Here is a 23556-nt window from a genome sequence, read left to right as displayed (position 1 = left end):
GGGGCAAAACGGTCACAGAGCTGTACTATGCCGAATTATTGGGCCGATTCGACGTCGAATTGCAGAAAAAACGGCCCCATTTGGCGAAGAAAAAAGTGCTCTTCCACCATGACAACGCACCGGCTCACACCTCCGCCGTCGCCATGGCCAAATTGGTCAAATTAGGCTACGAACTGCTGCCCCATCCACCGTATTCTCCAGATTTAGCCCTGTGCGACTTCTTTTTGTTTCCAAACTTGAAAAAGTCACTCGCCGGGCAGAAATTTGAGTCGAATGAGGAGGTAATCGCCGCCACGGAAGCCTACTTTTCAGACCTCGAGGAAACGTATTTTTCAGACGGGTTAAAGAAGTTGGAGCATCGCTGGGTCAAGTGTATCGAACTAAAAGGAGACTATGTTGAAAAATAAAACGCCACTTTTCCAAAATTTTCGTTTTTCTTTTGTAGGCTAAGTACTTATCGGACCACCCTCGTATAAAGTTATTCGCGGAAAACTTTACATGCGGGCAGATGTAGTTGTACCTTTTATCTTTAAACTTTCCTTATTGCTACTCAAAACGAAACTTTTTTTACCGTGCTTTTTTTCTCAACTAGAAATTGTGTATCTATAAACTTGAGCTGAATTCAAGAGCATTGTTTTTGCGCTCTAGGACGCCTGCCCGCATAATTGCTATTTACACAACCGTAAAGTATTCAGCGTCGGATGTAATTATCTCGTTTAGAAAATACGTTAAAATATTATACAAACCGCGCAAACATGAATTTTGCGAAGATAAATTAATTTATTCGTAAATTAAACTGTTTGAAAATAGACTTTTGTTAATTCTTATTGGAAATATCGCAGTACTTATTTTTTTATTGATATTTATGGCATGAATAACGTTATTTGTTTCCAGCTAGCATGAAAATTCTGTGCAAGTATTTATTGGGATAGTTCGTCAAAATAATTAAATTATTAACTAACGGCTGTTAAAGAAAACAATATCATTCCAATTGGCCTATTTTTTCAAGAAAAATTAGAATGAGTCTTATGAACTGGATTTCAGAATTCAATCAATTTTGCAATCCAACCGATAAAAGCGTGGCTCGTTCTAAGGCAGGTAAAAAAATAGGGAGAGCTTAGGAATGTAATAATTAGGGTAAGTGAATGCAGATGCAAGGTCAGCGATATTGCAGCCGCAGCACTAATGGGAACAGCCCATCGATTTTGGCCATCTGATCGGGAAATGTGATTAAGATCGGCCGGCTTTGGATCTTGAAGGATTCCCGGGGGTCGTTGTCGACACTCGATTGTGCGACGCGAGCACGAAGGGGGGGGGGGCGGCAATCGATGGAGCGCACTCTTAAAAGTCGATATTTTATGCCATCAGCTATTATTGACGCGAAACTTAATTCTCCTTTTCCAATTACGAATTCGACTTTTCTTCGCGTTTTTTCGTGATTATATCGTCGCTCTGATTATTCATCCCCATCGTCTCATTGATTTCACTTTAATTAAGTTGCTGATAGAGTACTGTGGGCTCTGCCTCGATTGACAGCAGCTCCATTAATTAGCCGAGTATGTTCATGCTCGATTCAGACTGATGGGGTGCTAATCGGTGAGCGAGTAGTAGTAATACGCAGCTCCATCTCTCTACTGCCTCGAAGTTACAAAGAAAAAAAAATGTTCATCATTGGCGTTGGCATGTTCGGAAAAGCGAAAGAGAGAGAGAGAGAGAGAGAGAGAGAGAGAGAGAGGGAGAGGGAGGGAAGAATTTTGATGAGAAAGAGAGGGATTGAAGCGAAGTTCCTTTGGTGAATAATGATGCATAATTCATCCTGGCGCAAGCTGCAAGTGAAGACCGCAAAAGCTTCCGTGGAAAGAGAGCGAGCGAGAGATACTCCAATCTTGAATTCAGAGCTAGGCGGACAGAGACGACGACGACGACTCGGAAAAAAGCAATAGAAACCACGAATACACGAGATGACGGAGCAAAAAAAGAAGCGAGAGAAAGAACCGCGCAGCTTTCTAGCGGTCGACCGCGAAAAAAATGAAACGCGTTGAGAGCCGTTAAACCGAGCCCACTCTCTCTTTCTCTTTCTCTCTCGCTCACGCGCGAAAGAGGGAGAGAGACAAGGGTGAAGAGAAGAAGAAAGAACCAGCCAAGCTAGTCCCTGAAGAACTGACAATCGAGAAGAGTATAAGCCCCCTCAAGTTGCGTGAGATTGGGACTCGACTCGACTGTCTGAATGCGCGTGTATACGAGGCAGTTAAGCAAGCTCCAATACTTATTTGAGCTTTTTGATTATGTGTGAGCGCGAAATAAGCTATGTATCGATGCCGTGCGCATTTTTCACCTTTTGCAGCGCCCGGAGAAATACGAGAACCCATACCTCTTTCCGCGCACAGCAGCGACGCCTAGTATCGCATAAAGTGGCGCACTTGACGGAGTAATGAAACGCATTCTTTTTCTCCAGAGACGCGAAGAAAGTCGCGCGAGGCTTCCGCGTGCCCACTGAGACTGACATTTATAGAACCTGTATATTGCATCCTTGAAATAAAACTGTAACTGCTCAAAAAGTTCTTTCGCGTTTTGTGCTTGCAAAAATATAAAATAATAATAATAATAATAAAACTAAAAAGAACAAGCTCGCTCGGCGAAAGTTATCGCGCAAAAGGGGCGCTCTCTGCTGTGTATGCATGTCTCTTGACTTTGCTACGCGAGCTTTGAAAAATCTGCACAAGTTATATAGAGCTGCGTTTTTCAAGTTCAATTGATACTTTATTCATTACGCTTGTTTAATAGCACTTTATTAGAGCTTTTCGAATAAAAATCAATTTAATTGAAGTAGTCATTGATAAGGAATGATACTCAAATGCGAGACATTTTGATTATAACGCAATGAAAAGTAAATGCGCTTTATTTTGAAAGATGTTGGATACAACTGAGAGCGTTTGTAGCTGATTCTCGGCTGATTTTCACAGAGACAGCAGTCCCGTGAGCTGGACTCCCACATTTCAAGAAAATACAGGAGGTTGAGCAGCCGAAAACAAAAGTTAACTGGCATCGCGCTAACGGAGACGATAGCGAAAATGTAAGATTACGCGTTAGACCAAAAGTCGTAAAAGACCATGTGGTTCGCTCGACCGCAATCCTAAGAGCGAGAGCTGAAGGAGACAAGAGCTTCAAGCGGATCTTAAAAACTCGTGGAAATACTCACAATCGAGAGTTGCCATTTGTTACGGTTCATATTCTAAGTCATGGTCCAAACATTAAATTAATGATGCACATAAGGCGTTTGAGATAACTAGAGTGAAACACATCGTGAGAGAAAATATACAAAAATAATCAAGAGATATAAATCTAAAATGGCGTACCGATGAAAACAGCTATAAAATACAGTTTTTTAATAATGTGCAACGTTAAAAATACACATCGTTTACTTTCATGACTGAAGATAGTAATTCGAGACTAATAGATTAATTATTTTAGCAGATAATGACCATTGTCATACATAAACCGATCAATAGATAGATATAATTATAGCTATTGAATATATGTGTATGTATTAATTTTAGTTGCTGAAAATTTTGAATCAAGACATTCGTAATAACAATGAAAAAACTTCTATTTTTCGTATAAAAAATAAAAGACTGCGTTGATCAACAGTCTAATTTCAGCAATCAAATTAAACTTCGACGCTTGACATAGATGATTCGCTAGCTGGAAGAGTAAGTAGAGGGGCGAATCATTATAATTATTTCGGCGGAGCGACTCCAAAGTTACGAGAGAGATAGAGGGGAAGGCAAAATTCGCGCAACTGCCGATGCAAATAAAGAAGGGTGAAATGGAGCAGGCTAAAGTTGGCGAGCTACCGAGAGAGTCGACATTCGCACGCTCATTACGGCAGTTTCGTCGAGTGTTGCTTTCACGACAAAACATTCCGCGCTCGGCGCTGTTCGTCGGGGCTGCTGCGATTTACTGCGTATAATACACGCTGGGCCGCCTCCTCGACTCTCACAGGAAGAGAAAGAGAGAGAGAGCTTGTGGCTCTCGTTAACCTTCCGCGCGTGTCAACCTGATGTATCTCGCTAGCTGGCACTGGAATTTAACTCTCTACTTTCAATAAAAATAAAGCAATTGGGCTTTTACTGCCGCCACTACCAGTTAGACGTCGAGTTATTACGTCGGCACTGTATATTTCTCAATTTATCTTCCTCGTGTTTTCAATAAAAATGTTTTTCTTTGCAGCATACAGCGTGTATATTATGAATTCTCCGCCAAAGAGCGCTCGCGTCCTGCTATAATAATTGCGATGTCAACAATGAATACTAAGCGGACTCGCTTTTTAATTATTACAGTTACCGTTTGTGTACCAAATAACTTGAATTTGGTTAATCTTGAGTGTACACATTGAGTGTACACATTAACAAATTAAACTTAATTCAATGAGTATTAAAACTTGCGTAACTGCAATAGATTGGAATGTAATCGCTTTAATTATTACTGAATTAACGATTCCAAATTGCATCACATTGACGGAGTCATACCAGGTAATAATTCAAGTGTTATTCATTGGTTTGATACAGAGAAGACGATTCGCAGATTTGAAACCAATTGATAACCATCAACCAATAAGAGCCTGGTAGAACCAATCATTTACGGTAAGGACTTGGCGCCGCTACAGCAGGGGCAATAAGAAATGTGCTATAAATCCATTATATTCCAAGCTGCGACGATCAATCACTCGCTCTCGAGAGAAAAATCAAATTACTACGCACAGAACTCTATTGTCCCGCGCAGTTCTTTCTCAGTTGTCAACCTCAGAAGGCAGCGTGCGTGGTGAAAAATCTGGCGTATATATCAAACGAAAAATACGTCCGGGTAAAGTTACTGGTACACTGCACACCGTGCCCAAAGTTGACTCGATCGAATTAAGGAACTTTGCCGAAAGCCAACATTTGCCGTGGCGCTGGTAAAGAGGGAGGGTGATATCGAGACCCTATGCTCTATATATATATATATATATATATATATATATATATATATATATATATACACATACATACACACACATACACACACACATACATATACGGAATTGAACGCGGAGAGACTTTAAGCAAATGGCGCTCTCAGCGCGCAATTCAGGGGTGAACTCGATTAAAAATCAATGGCTTAGTCGACCAAGAGCAGCTCTTTAATCCTAGTCGGATCTATGTTTGGTCGGAGGATTATGGTCGGAGCTACAATCGCTAGATCCTATCCTCTGTACCTTCCGAGCTAACGTCGTAGGTGCGTAAATATCAGGGATCAGAGAGGGAGAAAGTGAGAGAGAGAGAGAGAGAGAGAGAGAGAGAGAGAGAGAGAGAGAGAGAGAGAGAGAGAGAGTGAGCGTGAGCGAGGAACACTTAAATCCCTTGTAAACCCCGCACGAGACGACTTCGTGCGAATAGTCCAAGTTTGCAATACGTGTATGTCTGGTTATATATCGGCAATAGAGTTATCGAAGAGACGTTAAAAAATATACGACTTTTTCAAAGTGTAAGTATCTTCGCCGTTAGCTACGTAGCGAGAGAGATCGTAACAAAATAAAAGTGACGTTTTATCTCTGGTGAGTACATTGTTTTCCCGTGCAGATGCGTGACCTGCGCGACTGGCTTTTTTTTCCTTTAATGCTGTCCGTTCAGTTCCGATACAACATTCATTAATCAATTTGTCCCTCTGACATGCGCGATGGCTCGTTAGTCATTTCGACACGCAATTCCCGTTCGATCGCGAACCCCAAATTTTACGCTCGATTATAATTCGATGTGCTATTTTTAAACTGAAATCATCCCATCGTTGTTCCCAAAGACTGTCTAGCTCTGAAATGCATATTGATAGTCGACTGCTTTTATTTTCTCTGTAAAATATGGGATACGTATTAATGTAATTGTATATCGTCAATTGATATTGAGCTTTGAAAGTCCTTCCTTCAAACATGATATTTCTTGCTTCGCTTGTTGTTTTTCTAACCAAAAAAGTAAATCCTAGTGTCAGAGCCGCAGACTGGCATGAAATCCGACCATTAATTTTCCAGTGTGCAGCGAAAATCCAGGTCTAAGCGGACGTTATCACACGGGCTTTTGGAGTGGCAAGCGGTGGTCCTGCTGCCGCATGTCGAGTCGCTCGGCCGAAGGCTGTGACACCTGCAGCTCCTGGTCCACAAGTAGCAAGCCATCGAGTGTCGCCAGCATCACCTCCGCGTCTAATACCACCGCTGTCACCACTACCACCACCACAACCACCACCTGCTCCGAGGCTAACAACAATCCTATCGTACAGGCGCGCTCTAATAACGGTGAGTGCTCTGCCACCTTCTCTTCTCTTTTTCGCCTTTGTCCTCGCCGCCACACTAACATCAGATTAATTCTTCGCCATATGTAATATACTTTTACAGCTGTGTAACGATACTATCGCTGTAATTACTTTTCAGTTAAAAAATTTAAATGCCACCCTGATAATATCTCAGCAGTTTTATATCTCCTTGTCGTTAATGAGGAAATTAATCTTTCCTTCAAGGTTTTTGCCTTTACAGAGCTCTCTTCCCTTTGCGTGTACCCGCTTGAAGTTTTGATTGCGACTTCAACTATATAAAGTTATCCCAGTAAATCATTGCGAATATCACAAGTTGCTCTCAATGTTTTACTGGAGCTGTTAAAAAAAGTATATAGTTGTTCAACAAAGCTATTTACCCTAATGACAATTCTATTTATCAATTAAACTTTCTCTTTTATTCACAAAAATAAATGACCGTTTTCATGAAATATATACATATATCACTTGGCTATTGGATTTTCCGTCTCTCGTACAATCATTTCAGTGCTAGATTCAAAAGCGATTCCTTCACGTGCCGACTTCGGGGCCCCTCGCTTACTATGCATTCCGTATCTAGAATCAGCGTCGGAATTGGCATCGTTCTTTATCCCACATGAAGTGCATACTGTCGACTGGAATCATGTCATTTTTTTGATATCTCCTTTTCTTTTATCTTGAAATTCTATCGCAGACTGACGATACTTTTGTGAAAGTGAATTTAATTCCTGCTTTTGAATCTTTATTTTTTCGAATGTCAATTTAATTACCGTACTATTCAGGATAATTTAATGGAATTTTATTTTATCAAAATTATGATATGCTTGTAAAACATTTTGTTTTTCACGATACACTTTCGTCAATTCCTCGTAGATTTATTATTTATAAATAAGTGAAAAATTTAATTTACAGAATTCTCTCGACTAGCTAATATAAATCGAAAGAAAAATTTAAAATTATTTCGAAACAATTTTGTAATTATATAACATAAACTCTCTGCTAATTATAAATTTTTATGTTGCGATAAATTCTCTTTATTCTCGGGTGTATCATAGTAGAAGCGCATTTTGTAACGAAAGGAATTGTTTATGCTACTATTTTGAAACAAGAATTCCTTTGAAATATTCTGAATCATTCTTTGGAAAGAATATTTTTCCATCTTTATTAATTACATCAAAGTATTATTTTCATTATGACATCGTTGTCGTTGTCAGTGATGTTGCTTGATAAAAAAATTCAATGGTTCTTCCAAACGTCTTTACCGATCGATAATTTCGCACGAAAATCCCAACTGTTTTTACGCTCGTCGAATATTATAACGGAAAAACCGAGAGTTGAGAGAGAGACAGGTTAAAAGCTCTTTGTGTTACAAAAGAGTCCATGCACTCTCAACCATGGGATCGTTAATCATGTTGAAAATCACGAATAAAAGAAGAATAAGAAAGAAAATCAAAACTACACATTACGTATACCATTGTCTCATATATCCGTTAAAGCTAAAGGTACAGTTAGCGTGACCGCAGCAAATGTACATGTGTGGGACGCCGGAATTAAAAAGCCTCGAGATTCACGAAGCGCGCACGATAAAGAAGAGAGAAAACAACACAAGCGCATGCAAGAGTGAGAAGAAGCTGCAGAACCAATGGCAGAGTTTAATACGCCAATGCAGGGAGAAAGGTAGCCGAAAATCCCGCTCTTGTTGCAAGAGACGAAAAATCAGCGAGTAATCAAGAGAGAGAGAAAGAGAGAGAGAGAGAGAGAGAGAGAGAGAGAGAGAGAGAGAGAGAGAGAGAGAGAGAGAGAGAGAGAGAAAGAGGGGATATAAGGAAACTCGCTCCACTTGCCAGCTCGACGCACGAAGAAAAAGATACACGTCCTCCTCCTTCTCCGTTGCCGCTCCGCTCTGTAAATTCAAAGTCTACTCCGTATGCGCGTGGTTTTTTCGCCAGTTTCTCTCTCGTCTGCGAATGTGATATGCAGTGGGCACATCATGAGCTCGCTACTCACGTCTTCCGTCAAGTGGACCCTCGGTATGAGGGATCGACTGCAACAGCAGCATCAACATCAACCCGTTGAAACTAAAATCTTCGGCTGCCGATGGATCTTCAGGAACTTTCCGCTCGTTTCTTCAGGTATATCAATACGAGATTGTGATTGTGTACGTGTTTATATGCGCGCGCAAGTGCACGCAGTAACAAATATGTACATCCAAGACGATATATATCTCTTCGTCGTTTTTCCATTATAAGAACAAGCCCTTCGTACGTACAATATCCTCGATTGTTGTGCATATATAAGCCGATTTTCCGCTGCTGCAAAGCGAGTAAGTTTTCAATAGACACACACATACACACAAGATGCACACATATACAGAGGCGAGTGAGAGATTGGAGTACAAGGGGCATAAATCACAAGTCCGCTACGTGTATTGAACTGACGTAAGGCTAAGAGCATACGATGATTATATAAGCAATTGATCGTGCGGCTTAATATATTATCGGCTACAATGCAGCATCTCGTCGTCAATGCACACACGCACACACGGACCACTGCACTGTAGCAGAGAGCGAGGATGAGTTATAGCCGCGCTGGGCGCTGACGCGGCGGCTCTTTAGGATCTCTGATGACCCCCACGTGACTCATAAAATCTGAAACAATGTAGCCCTGTGAACCGCGCGTGTAAAACGAGACGACGTCAACGAGGAAACGTGATTGTATCGCTCGTCACGCGATAAAAGGGGGTGTAACTTTAGTAAAATTTTGTCTCCTCCCTCACCCCCACACGCCTCCAATCATCCGCTACTACAGAACATACACCTGTTTTTAGAACAGTTGAGGGTTTAGATATTGTTAGGGAAAATTGAAAAAGTAAAACATATCGGAATCGATGAGATAGAAAAGTCTACGGATAGCAGTGTTCCGTTCTAATTAGCGAAGATAGAAATTCTAAGATCGGTGTATTTTCGTATCACGGTCTAATTAATCCATTGTATGTACAAGGTCGTATTAAGCTCTCGTAGCCGGCGTGTAATACTGCTGCTCTGTATATTTTTGAATTCAGCTACTACGTGCGAAATCTAGGATCTCTAACATTTTTGACCTAGTAAAAAGTTCAAGGCCAGGTCACGCGTGTATTTCTCTTTTACTTGTGTGGAAGTAAAGCAAGAAATAAAAAAATTCGATTGAGCGTTTAATTGATATTCAGCAACGCTTGCGCAATTAGTATTGTTAGTTTTTTTGTCTCGTCGTGTTCCACCACCAGTTCGGCGAAGTGCACAGACGAGTAACAATGCAGTAATTAATTGTATAAGATCTTCTATGATCCGTTTATTTAATTGATCTTACCGTGTCAAAAGATGCATCTTAATATCCCATTAATTCGTAAAACACACGCACACAAGCCGCGAGAAGATAAGTCCATTGACGAAATGGCCAGCAGGCAATAGCCGCAATAGCTTAAATCTTAAAGCAGCCAGCAACGCGTTACATAATCAATGTTCCATCTTATGCTCCGCTTCTACTACTGCTGGTGCTATGCGCTTGGAAAACTATAACGCGATCAAAGGAAATGGGATATAGCTCTCGCGCGTAAAAAAGGGGAAAGAAGAAGACGCAAGAGAGAAACTAGGAAAAGAGTTCCCTTGAGAGCAAAAGCTTAGTTGGTATACAACTCTTCATATAGCCTTTGACCGCACACGCGTGTAGTAGATATGTGTGTTGCTGAAATGGAAACGAAATTCGCGCTTTCGCGAAAAAGAGAAAAGGATCGAGGTCAATGCGACGGCTGAAGAAAGCACGAGCAAAAACTACTTTCGATGTGATACTACGTACTAGACAGACTTTGGCTATAAGCTCAAACGATATATGTGAGAGGCAGAAATAGTCTTGTGTATGTGTGTGCGCGCGCGAAGCACAAACATATTTTGTTAATGACACTCGTTAGTTCATTCACAACAATCCCTTGAATACATACTATAAATATAGGATACTAAACTCCAGTGTAAAAAATTGATCTGCGATAAAATATTGATAAAAATTTTCTGAAAGTTAATTTATTAATAAGCACATCCTTCGTTTGTAAAATGTGATGGCCATACTTGGTTTTGCAATTATCGTATAACAATGAATTGGCTACCGAGATTACGGCAAAATTACACCAGGTATGTGGTTATTATTACTCAGCAAATATGTCTGTGTTCTATTAATATACTTGTGAACAAACTTGGAAGATTTTTTTCTCTGTTCGACGGGACGTTTTTGGGACAAAATGGAAGAATTAGTCATTTTAATTTCAATTAGATAAAAATTTGTATAATTTTTGTGATATCAGAATTTGCAATTTTTATTGAAATTTCATCTACGCCTATTAAAGATTCAATTAAAATATATTAATCATGAGTTGACCATTAAATTATAATAACATCAATAATATTCTTATTTCCGTAAAACTAATTCCACCTCGAGCTTCTCTATTTGTGCGCGAGAAGACAAATTTAAATATTTATCACTAGTGTAGTTGATTATGTAGTGTAGTGTAGCGTGATTTATTTAATCTGTTATATAACAGTTAGTGAATATAACGATTATAAAAACATGTAGCTAAGACATAAACGGTTCGTGTTTGTTTCAGTAACTACTAAACCTTTTGATTTCTAATGTTTTGGTCAAAATACAATCTATATCTGTGTCTTTTATTGGTCACGCCATTTAAAAATCCTATTATCTTAAGAAATATTAAATCGAAATTCGGATAAATTACATATAGTTACCTTTATTTTCAAATGTTTTGTCATTGTCATTTTGTCGTTGTTGAACATTTGGTATTTACCAGAGTCGTTCACCATTCCTGAAGTAAACTTAAATGACTCAAATATTTACGTAAGTTTTAAACTGAATGAAAATAACGGAATATTAAAGGTAGTTTCCTGTAATTTTTTCCCCTTTCTCTCAATGATAAAGTCATACTTATTCCATGAGTCAGATTGACAAACTTGAATTTGATCTCTTTAATACTTTCACTTTGATGTTCTTTTACTTGTTATTTTCCTATAATATTTATCTCAATAAATATTTCAATATCTAACCTTATATTTTCACATTTATTAAGAGTTGCATTTATCACACCTGATATGACACCGTCAGTTAACGCTTCTAATTTACAGACGATGTGAATTTAAAGAACTCATCTATTATTTAAATATTCATATATGTTGACAGAAAAGACATGTTGATAAAAAGAATTATTGTCTGAGATTAAATATATACATATATTGACAGAAAAGAGTAATTATTTGAAATTAAGTATTTACATACGTTTATAAAAAAGAATCAGTAATTTCAACTTAATTTCAAAGTATAATAATTTAAACAGAAACATGTAATGTCATTTCAAATTCTAACATGATTCATGCCAGAACATTCGAGTATTTGCAATATTAGTGACGTCAGACGCGTGTCGCGGGTTCTTATCTTCTTTTTCATTCTTGTAATATTAATTAATATGTATATATATTATCACTTTTTTTTTTAAATGTGGATTTTTTATTTTTTTATAAAACACATATCACAGAAGAAAAAACGCATTAATAAAACATTTTTACGTATTCTAAATTCATGATTTATTATATCAAAAAATGTTGTAAATAATTTTTTAGTTCTTTTCAACAATACGAGTCAATTACTATTAAAAGTTTACTCTTAGAATCAACATTGCGTCATTACAATATTTATTTTAATCTTACACATTCAAATTTTACATTAACTATTAGTAATATAAAATGATCAGAATAATTTTAAAATATAACCTCATATTTTCATGAAATGATTTACTCGCTGCTAATCTCAAAGTGAGTGTTAAATCAATAATAGTGGAGCCTAATTTTTTATTTTATTTTCATTATCTTTATTATAACTCGTTTCATTTGTGATAAATTGAATTTGTATTACTAAAATCTCAACTCGAAACTATATATTCCGCCACATAACAGTATATCACGTAACCACATCTCAGTCAATCAGATCATGAATAAAATGTTTTAACATGGCACCCATCACTTTTTTATAAGGGAAGTAAGTATAACATAAATACCTAGTTGAGAACCGCCAAGAGCAATCGTAGCTACCATGAAAATCTTTAATTCGGTATGCATACTCAGTTTCTTAAAGAAATTGTTTTTTTATTCATACCACCATAAAAATTCTGTTTCTATAAATGTGTTTATAATTCTTATTATGCAATGATAAAACAAATACAGACATTTTTACATGATAATAACTAAAAATTAAACATAACTATAATAAATTACGATCAAATGCAAATATAATTATTGAATGGAAAACAATTTTCATTGTTCATTATCTCATTATTTCTACTGTTAGTAGAAAGAATAAGTTAATTGAAATCAAAATAATACGTTAACACTGTTTAATTATCTTTGATCTAACATTTCATAGTTGTTACTATATAACTGTTATATATGCTATACAAATTTAGTTTTTCCGTTACTACATTGTTATTTTTTCTGTTAGTCTTAACCGTCATTCACGTGTTAATACGTGTCCCACTCATTGTACTAGTTATGTAACATACTTGTTAAGTGTTTTTTTTTATGTAAAAGTGTGCTTGATAATTTAATAATTGAAAGTGACCGAAAAAAAATAGTATATTAAAAAGAAAAAATATTTGTTTGATAGAAAATTCTTTAAATTAATACTTGTTGTTAGTCCCGGTATGATGCCATATGCAAAAATGCAAAAGAAAATGACTCATAACAATTCAAAGAATCATAACTCATATGAAAGAAGAAGTTAGTTTTCCGATCAGAGATTAAAAATACGATAATCGTATCCTTGATTGATGACTTAACAAAACTGAAACTGTCTGAGATAGTTTGAGTGTTTACGTGAAATAAGTCTTACAATTTATCTTGTTTTGGCGTGCAAAAGATATTCGATTTTCATTATCATTTTACGTTGAAAAGTTTACTAAGTGAGCTAAGAGTCACGTAGAGGGCGTGCTACCAGGTGTTAATACAAATAACCGTAAAGCTGAAATAAAAGCTCAGTCATTGCGTACCATTAGATAAAAGTAGTTGAGTTGTGCGCGACTTCTTGATTTTCACCAATAGAACGTCATAATATTTAAAAAGTTGAAAATGTCCTGTTCAATTATTCAATTGTTATTTTGCTGTGCTTGTATCTTATTATTTGCCAACGGTCAAAGTTATAAAGAAAAGTACAGACTTCAAGTGCATTTTTCATTGCCAAAGGGTTGGGCTAACGATCCAAATGGCTTAATATACGTCGATGGATATTATCATTTATATTATCAAAATAATCCAGCAAGTACAATAGTTGGACCGGTGCATTGGGGCCATGCTAGATCTAAGGACCTAATGCATTGGGAAAATTTGCCAATTGCATTGAAACCAGATGGAAAAAAACAAATATTTAGTGGATGTTGCATTCTTGCAAAACGTAATTTGATTGGTTTGGCAGCAGATGTAGGTATAGCTAAAGACAAACAATCGAATATTTTATTGGCAATATACACTCATCACGATGACGTAGCTGAAACACAAGCAATGTCATATTCATTTGACAATGGTACAACATGGACTCAATATAGTGGCAATCCAATAATCAAGAATCCTGGAAGTCCGGATTTTCGCGATCCAAACATTATTGAGCGCAACGGCATATTCTATATGGCACTTGCTGTCAACGATCGCATTTCATTTTACTCGAGTACCAACTTGAAATCGTGGAAATATCTGAGCAGTTTTGGTATACAGCCCATCGAAGGCGACCACTCTGGTGTTTGGGAATGTCCTTCGATTATCTCACTGAAAGATGAGCAAGGCAAAAAACACGATATTTTGATTGTTTCTTTAAATCCATCATCAAGAGGCAGCGCTATGCAATATTTTGTTGGCGCATTTGACGGAGTCCAATTCAAAAGCTACGGAAAATCAGGAGTTTTATGGCTTGACAATGGATTTGACAACTATGCAGCTATTCCATATCACAATGATCCACACGATCGAGCCGTGATTATTGGGTGGATGTCAAATTGGATGTATGCAGCAAATATACCAACATCTACTTGGCGTGGTCAATTTACAATTCCACGGGAGTTATCACTCAAAACTGTTAACGGCGTACTTCATGTTTCTCAACGTCCAGTTGATGAACTAAACAAATTGATTGATCCATTAAGAACATGGTCATTAAGAAAACCGATAGATTTAGGCGGAAAACAAACAATTGATTTAACGCAACAAATTCCATTCAAAACTGGATCCTTGCTTAAAATGGAATATGTTCTCGATATCGGTTGTGCGAAGAGTGGAAAAGTTAGTCTTCAATTCGGCAATGATCTTGGCGAATTTGTATCGTTTAATTTCGATATTACAAAAGGAATCTACGAATTAGATCGTAGCAAATCCGGAAATGTTTCATTCCACCATCGCTTTGCAGAAACTGCTCGCGCTAATAGAATTAGTACCAGTAAGTTGCTTTCTGGACTAGTGATTTTGGACGTTGCATCGATCGAAATCTTAGCTGATGATGGTCTAAACTCATTTACTAATTTATTCTTCCCAAATAAGCCATTTGAAAACATCAAAATTATCAGTAATGTAGAGAACACTTCAAAGTGTATTAAAATTCAAAAGATAAATGTTGCAGTTCTTCGTAGCATTTGGAAATAGTCAGTTTCATTTTCCTAATCTTAAATATAATATTTTAAATAATTATATAATGTTTCCTCATTAACAACGACATTTACCTTAAATTGAAATTGTATGTTTTGATTTTTCCATTATAAGTAGAAACAATATATCAAATTTTATTATGTGTATTAATATTTAAGTTTTTCTGCAAATAAAGAAATAATAAAAAATTGATTGGCATATTAATTTTTCTTCACTTTTTCTCAAAATATTATCTGAATTTCTCAATTTCTTTTTTTTCGATTTTTGAATTATACATTGCTTGTCTACAAAATATTAGTTTAAATTGTGTATAAATCGTTATATAAATATTTCTGTTTATATTACTTAGTATATCAATTATTTATTAACTTTTATATTTTCAAAAAGCGAAGATGCAAAAATATTAATATATTTTTGTAGCAATCATAAAATTAGGGTAAGTATACCACTTCTGGCTCAATACGGCGGGATCATTTCTGACAAGCGTTGTAAGAGAATTCAACACATTTCATGCTCATTGTATGAACAGATCAAAATAGGACAATGCAATTTATTTTTTCCATGAGATTATAATAATGTATTTGTTTATGTATATCAATATTTAATGACAACACAACCCCACAAAAAAAAAATTTCTGTGCATGGAACCAGACCGCCATATCCTTATGTTTTCGCAATCGCCGAATCCGATGTCTGTTTGTCTCGATTAGCTCAGGTTCAAGGTCATCTTAAGATCAAATCCTGGAAAAATAGTCAAGTCAATTCAAATCACTATTACTATGTTTTTAGACTTGTTAATTATAAATCTGATATCGGTTTGATCCGACAAGATCAAATTCAAGGTCATTTCAAGGTTCAATATGTTTATTCTACAAAAAATGAATTTTTAATTGCAAATCCTGAAAGAACGGTAAATTTTACGTCCAGCTATGTATTTTATTATTTTTTATCATGATCCTCAAGGTTATTTGAAGGACGCTTTATGTTTTTGTACAGATGATTTATATGTCAATTGCAAAAAGACGAAAATATTTCTTCATGGGACTAGACTAATATATCTCTATGTTTCTGAGGTCACTGAATCCGAATCCGAGGTTAATTTTTCTCCATTAGGTCAAGACCAAGGTCAAGTCAGATCAAATTGAGACCATCTCATGAATGTGTACAAATAGGGTTAATTCTTTGTTTTTGAGGTCGCTGAGTCCAAATCCGAAGTCCACTTTATTTAATTTTTTTTAATAAATTATAGTTGACATATCATCTATATAATCATCTATAATCAGATATAATCATCTATATAAAAACATAAATCACCCTTCATATAACCTTGAGGGTCATAATAAAAAAAGCTAAAATACATATCTAGACGTGAAATTTCAAAAATTCATTTTTGGCTTAATAAACATATTCGACCTTGAAATTACCTTGAATTTGATCTTGTAGAATCAAACGGATATCAGATTTGTATTCAGCGACCCTAAAAACATATAGTAATAGTAATCGACTTGACTATTTTTCCAGAATTTGATCTTGAAATGACTTGAATTTGACATGATCGTGACAAACGGACACCGGATTCAGATTTAGCGATTTCAAAAACATAAGGATAAGGTGGTCTGGTTCTGTGCACAGAAAATTTTTAGTTTGTGGAGCTATGTGATTATTTGAATTTTTATAATAAGTAAGTTTATAAAGAAATTATTTATTTCAGCCAATATTTCGAATCTTAAATATTACATTAAGTAGCATCATTAGTGTTTTCCATTTTGTTTGAAAGAGATAGCATATTTATTATATAATGTCATAAGAAATTTCGTTTTGATAAATTACATAATTTTTTGCAAACTTAAACAATCATATAGTGCAACATATAAAGATTACTATATAATGATGCATAAAATCAAAAGATAAAATATTATGATAATATGCAAGTTTAAAAATGTTTTACAATTTATATATCAAACAAATACACCTCATAAGTAAAAATTCGTATTATTTCTAAATTAATGTTACATTAACGAATTACATTAATAAGATTTAATTTTTAACTGATAATGTATCCAATAATAAGAATTTGATTCTTATCATCCCCTAACAAAAAAAAAGAATTTGGATAGTATCTTTCAGGACCTTAGTTTTTTCTATTTTATAATTTTTAGCGTAGAATTCATAGGACATGTACTCAGACCCTAATTTATGTACCTCCGACTGTTAGTGCTGGTATATGCTTCTGGTACACGGCTCTTTTGGTCGATGATATTATTATTTTTTATATTTTTAAAACTTCTCGGTAAATTAGTTTGATGAGAAAATCTGGGAGTCCTTACATACTATATACTGTACAGTTCCTTGCTATATATTTCTTTACTGTAGCAAAATATAGTGATTTCAATTAGAAAGAATGATGGAAAATTATATGCGTCAGGTAGAAATTCATCAATGTGAAAAATGAGAAAATTTCTGCTATGTGCCCAAGCAACCTACATCTATATAGAAGCATTTGGAACAGAAACTATATTGAGTTTATCGATTTTTAAGAGTCTCATTCTGTATTGAATCGCATCCGATCGAGTGGGAAAATTTGCTTTTAACGTCACAAGTTTTCGTCAAAAATCCAACTAACAGTTCGAATTACTCTAGAGAACTTTGCTAAAATAAATTTTATACGAAAGGCTGTAACCATCATTCAAAGGAATAAATGCTACGCCTTTTCTTTAATTGCAAGGTAAAATAATTGGCCATGCGAGGGGATATTGCTTCCAAGAATGAAACACAGCGCGCACGTCGTCGTAAAAGTCTTTCGCGCCGCGGGTACACGACAATGTTTATGCATTGCACCCGAATGAAATAAGCCCCCGGTGCGACATATTACAAGCTTCAAAGTTATACGACTCATTTCTCGGCACGCTCCAAAGTGTTGGCTTAAAAAGCCTCATCATTCTTTCGAAGTAATATATAATATCTCCGTTTTCTGGCGTTGCACCGCCGTCGCCGCCGCTGCCTTACCCATCTATCTCTGTCCGACTCTCTCTCACTCTCGATTACTTCGTCAGCAGCGGTGGCACATCTCCGGTTTTACTTTAGCCTCTGCACTTCCATGTCGTTCGACGTTGCGGTTTCTGAGCTTGCAAGCGAGTCATGGCTATATACGTACCACACTTGCTCTCGCCTCTAATTTCGCGCTTGTTGTGCAACGTTCCAACGCTCTGGTGCCTCGTACGGATTGCGCGACTCAGTGAAGGAAAACTGGTGCTCGCTCTCCCCGACAACAATTGCTTTTGTAGATGTACAATCATTCTGCGTGTTGTTTGTTTGTCATGCAAATAAAAATTGACAATTATCAGATTTTCGCGAAATTCATACAATATCGTTCAGATTAATTCGAGAAACATTGGAAGCTTTTAAGTCGGCGCACGCTATATGTTCATGTGTTTATTCGATTTGCTGACAACATAATTTAACGAAGTAATGCAAATTTTCTCGTGTTCGTAACGCACACATCAATGCACTTGCCCGATTATCGCACGAGTAAATATCGAGGCTACTATATTTTTAATCAATTCGAATAAAAGACGCTGTGTGATAAAATCGCAGGATATTAATTGCTCGAAATCACACCTAGAGTATCACGTAAGATGAAAGTCACACAGAATACGAACATTAAACAGAGCACACACCGTAAAAGTCGATATCGAAAAGGAAAGTAATTTTGGAAGTAGTTTTTTGAGAATGCACATAACATAATGACGTACGTGTCTCGCTTTCGAGCAATGGTTACTCTTTGCGCCGGCAGCAAACGTACAAGTGGCCCTTTTTTATGAAGTTTACTTAGTATTTTTATGAAAAATTAGATCATTGTTGAAAGATTTACAAACTGCACTGCAATTCCCACTCGCTTAGACACGCAAACTAACGCGCACGGCTTTAATTTCAGCTGAATGATAGACATTTACAGAATTACATTCTTCATATTAAATGCAATTGCGGTCCAGCGCGCATATAAATTAAGTAAAATGAAAAGCATGTATGCCAAACCAATTCGCGCTGGAAATGGCCGTCTACACGCGTACGGTCTCGTGGGTTTCATGTTAATTTGAAGCGTCAAAATGGTCGCAACTTTGACCAACATGATCATAGCACGAGCCAGCAGGCAAAGTCGTTTGGTCCACCTCTTGCGAGAGGAGGTACAGGGACTCGAGCAAGAATATTTACCGAGCTCGCTAAAATTGCTAGCTGTCAGGCGTGCGAGTTTAACAAGCGCGCGTGCCGGGCAAAAATCCAATCTTACCGGCTGGTAGCGCAAATATTTGTCGTTTAAAACGAAACGAAACTCGTTGGCCGTTCGCCTTTCGGCACAACTCGCCTGCCGCGAACCCTTACGTAGTCGCCGATGATCCGTGAAAGTCACTTCTGTGGACGTTTTCTGTTTTTTCTTTCTGTTTTCGTTCACCGAAAAATCCGCCCTTTCCAAGCCGCCGCGATCCTCGTTTTATTTTCACGCTTAGCAACAACGCGCGCGAAATTGTTTTGCCAGCTAAGAAAAATACACCGGAAATACCTCGTGCGCGTCGTTTTCGTGGTGAGCTCGGCTACACATGCGAATATATATTCATGAAGTTTAATCGCGACGGAATGCGGCGAATAACCGTCGCCGATAACTCGCCGGCGGGCTCTCCTGTAAAAATTGATAAAAGCACGCACATAAGGCCCGTTAAGTCAACTTGACGCCCGCTGCGCTGCAAAGAGAGTAAGTGAGTCCCTCGTGAGCTCGGGGCATTACATCAGCGCTAAACTCACGCGACTTTCTTAGACTGCAGTACGCGGAAACGCTTTGAAGTGTATGCACACGAGGCAATGCGTAACGGCATCTATGCGGACGCAGGGCTAGTGCCAAGGCACAACTGCTATATGTTTTTATGGCTGTGCAAGCAAACATAACTAATAAATCACGATGCTTGTACATCACGCCATGCGATAAAGCTGTGCAATGGTTCTCTATAGCATACAGCCGATAAGCGATATATGTTTCGGACCAACTGCAGGGGGTCCACGCGGTGACGCATGCGCAGATGTAAGTGTGTTTCAGACCACCTGTGGGAGGTCTACTACGGCAGTCGGGAGACTCTCCTGGCCCACGTGGTCTCTCCCCCTGACCAACAAGATCGGCGTCTTCCTTTAATAAAATTATTATTTATTTAACCTAGGTAAGTATTGTTTAATTAAACGTGTTAATAGAGATTTGATCGTGTTATTACTATAGTTCAAACAAGCGAGAAGCTATAGTATTAAATATGCGTTCCCCTATACCAACCGAGCGGGAGCGTCCGTCAGCTCTCGCGGTGGAGGGGATACGATTGCTAGGGTGTCTGTAGGTCTCTATAGAGGTTGATAGAGCGTCCGTCAAACTACATATATGCTAAATATTTATTCTACATGCAAAAGCAAAAATGTTTTCTCTGTGGAGTTTTTTTCCACAGTGCATATGTGCGAAAATAATCAAACTTGAAAAAAAGTGATTTTTTTAACCAACATAAACGTAACTTTTTATTAGCTCTATAAAAGTGGACCCTGTTGCACTCATTTTAAAGAGGAGACAAATGCACATTTATTCCACCTAATTTTTTAATAAATGACTTACTCGTTCAAATGTTAGAAGGTGTTTATTTACAAGGGGTAAAAAATGAAAAACTAATAGTTCAGTTTTTTTTAACGTAAAAATTGGGATTTTCAATTTAAAAAAACCAATAGAATATGAAAGGTGTTACTTTATTCTTTAAAATGAACCCCCGCGACTTATTCTACGCCTATTATAGACGGAGCTAAAAAACTTTAAATTTTAGGTCATTTTAGCACAGTGTGGAAACTGATTTTATTTATGCACGCAACTATATGACGGGCTTACTGCATTAAATAATTCCATTAACGTGTCGCCATGTCACTTTGAAGATCTCAAATTTTTCTCTAAATGAAAAATATAATTAATAATTATCCAAGTAGATTCAATGTTCGATTATACATTATTAAAACTTACTTTTCAGAGAGTATATTTTGAAACCATTGTTTCTCCTCTTTTCATTTACATCAATATTTCTGGAATTTGGTAAACGATTGCGTAAAATTTCTGATAAATTTTCATGTGGTATTACATCCGGTCTCCATAATATACCATGCTGATATACCTGATCCTATTTATTTACATATAGATGATACTGAGGTTTAAAGCAAGAATATTTAGATTAGAATCACTACCTAATGCTAAACAAGCTAGTTCTTTACAAACAAAGCGATTTTTCGGAAATTGAAAGCCTTGAATATCTAATACATAATCCATTTTGAACACTTATGCTTGCAGTTGGGTATGAACAGTACAATAGCTCGATCAGAAATGAGAATATAAGAATGATGGAATTCAATATATATTTTTTTCAATTCTTCAGTTAGATATTACTATAACCGCCTACCCTTTTTTTCATATAAAACTATCCCTTTCATAACTCACAGCATCAATACCGATGTGAACACCAGTTAAGTATCGCTAAAATTACCTTTCTATTTTTTCTGCATAAGCTATCTCTTCCTTCGCTCTCAGCACCAATACTGTTACAAAGAGTGCCATCATTTCGCTTACAGTACCACCATTTAGCTTGAAAAGCGGTTCCATTTGGTGAAACAGCACAGTCTACGAAGTCAATCTATAGCAGTGTTAGTTTTGTAGTGTAGACCATTCGTAACTCCTACTCGTAGTTCGTTTGTAGAGACAACTAGTGACTTTAGTTAAATTTTTCTTCCTTTCTCAATATATGTTACAAAGTACCTTAGCGACAATTTTATACTTTAAACAAACTGTGAAAGACTTATGGAAAACTTATTATCTTATCAATCATAAATCGCTGACGTAGGTAATTTTATTAGATAGAAAAAGCTCGCAAATTTGGCTTTAGCTGCTCTTAATGAATATTCGAAGCGTTTGAAATACTTTTTAAATTAAAGTTTTAGGTCAATATTCTGATTTTTATCTGAAAACAAATGTACTACTATTAGTTGATGTTTTCGAGAATTTCCGTATAACCTGTATGGCTGTGTATGAACTTGGCATATTATTATATCACTCCTAGATTAACTTTTGAGAAGAAGTTATCACAGTGCGAGTACATGTAAAAATCATAACGAACTACCACAACGCTCACACGTCAGAAAATTCAGTTCTTGAAAGCCTAAGACTTAAAGACGTCAAAACCATGGAAGAAAATATTGTGCATATTAGTGTGCTGTCTATAACAACAAAATCGTAAAAATTCGAAACATTTATTCAGGTGTCATAATGATGAACTAAAAAAATTGACACTGCTTTATTAGAAAATACTAAATTGGTCAACAATGCTCTCTGTCAGTTATTTGCTTAAATACGTTATGAGATAAATGCTATTAAAATAGATAAAGCCAAAAATGTCGGCTTAACGATCCTCATAAAAAATTGGCTTTTGCTCACTCCAATTCAAAGTTCCATTTCTAAAAATGCTGACTGGACAACAGATAAAGAGGATGTATCGACAATAAATGAAACAGGTTACTTTGATGTAACTATTTCTCTGAGTATGCTATTGCGATTCACTAAAGATTATAGAAAAATTGTTGTTAATATGAAACATGAACTTATTCTTACGAGATCAAGAGATGACTTGAATGTTGATATCGTTACATCGTTAGGGAATCCTGCTACTTCTGAAAAATTGTAAATAATTTGACGAACATTGAATGTTTAATGCCGTAGTAGTAGCAGACAGAGAAAACAAATCAAACTACTTAATCATATTAGACGTGATAGAGCAATAACAATGAGTTATTGCACTTTATTTGATGCCAGCCACATGGGCCAGGAAAGAGTGTCCTCCCGGCTGCCACAATAGACCCTCCGCAGGTTATCTGAAACATACTTATATCTGCGCATGCGTTACGACGTGGACTTCCCTCAGGTGGTCCGAAACATACATTGCTTATCTATTGCAGACTTTTCCAAAGAAAGTAATTGTCACAGGTGTTTGTCTATTAGGTTCTTTGTAATATAAAACTCAGCATATCGCGTAAAGCGTAGTATTAAGAAAGCTACTGTGACGCTGTATGCCGACGAGATGATGGAGCACGAAGCTCAGGCGCTAGCAGTGCACGCGACGACTGCCAATGAATAATTGAAATTTTTTGTTTGCCGCGTGAGTTTGCAATATGGAGATTGTCATTGCCAGTTCGGTGTTAGAAAAGAAATGATCAGAAATGTTCAAATTTCAAGATCTTTTTTTTCTAATTCTATTGACAAAGAGCTGGCAAAATTTTTCCAATATCGAGTTTTTTTTAACTCCTGCAGACTGAATGAAAAAAAAGGGGGATACGAGTTTCCCGATTGGTTGAAATTCAATTATTCACTATTCAATTTCAGAAGAGAGAGGAAGGGAGAAAGGACGCGAGCGAGTTGGTAGAGGAATGAATATTTGAGTCACATACATTGAAACTT

General features: G+C 36.6%; 2 protein-coding genes across 2 annotated transcripts in view; both read left to right on the top strand.

Moving 5' to 3' along the window:
• Positions 1–23556, top strand: part of LOC131674764 (tyrosine-protein kinase Btk29A-like) — a gene marked incomplete at its 5' end in the record, with an annotated part of 38211 nt that overhangs the window by 4229 nt on the left and 10426 nt on the right. Inside the window, one exon of the mRNA XM_058953595.1 lies at positions 6062–6322. Within this exon, the coding sequence (XP_058809578.1) occupies positions 6062–6322 (261 nt within the window). The remainder of the gene's footprint in view (positions 1–6061; positions 6323–23556) is intronic.
• LOC131674763 (levanase-like) lies at positions 13394–15241 on the top strand. The gene has a single exon (XM_058953594.1). The coding sequence runs from the start codon at positions 13491–13493 to the stop codon at positions 15045–15047; it is 1557 nt and encodes a 518-aa protein (XP_058809577.1). The 5' UTR covers positions 13394–13490; the 3' UTR covers positions 15048–15241.

The sequence above is a fragment of the Phymastichus coffea genome, unplaced genomic scaffold (assembly GCF_024137745.1).
Source record: "Phymastichus coffea isolate CEN01 unplaced genomic scaffold, Cenicafe_Pcof_1.1 PCOF00298, whole genome shotgun sequence".
In the NCBI taxonomy this organism is placed as follows: domain Eukaryota; kingdom Metazoa; phylum Arthropoda; class Insecta; order Hymenoptera; family Eulophidae; genus Phymastichus; species Phymastichus coffea.
Note: the sequence above shows the minus strand (reverse complement) of the source record. Positions and strands in the feature narration are given on the sequence as shown.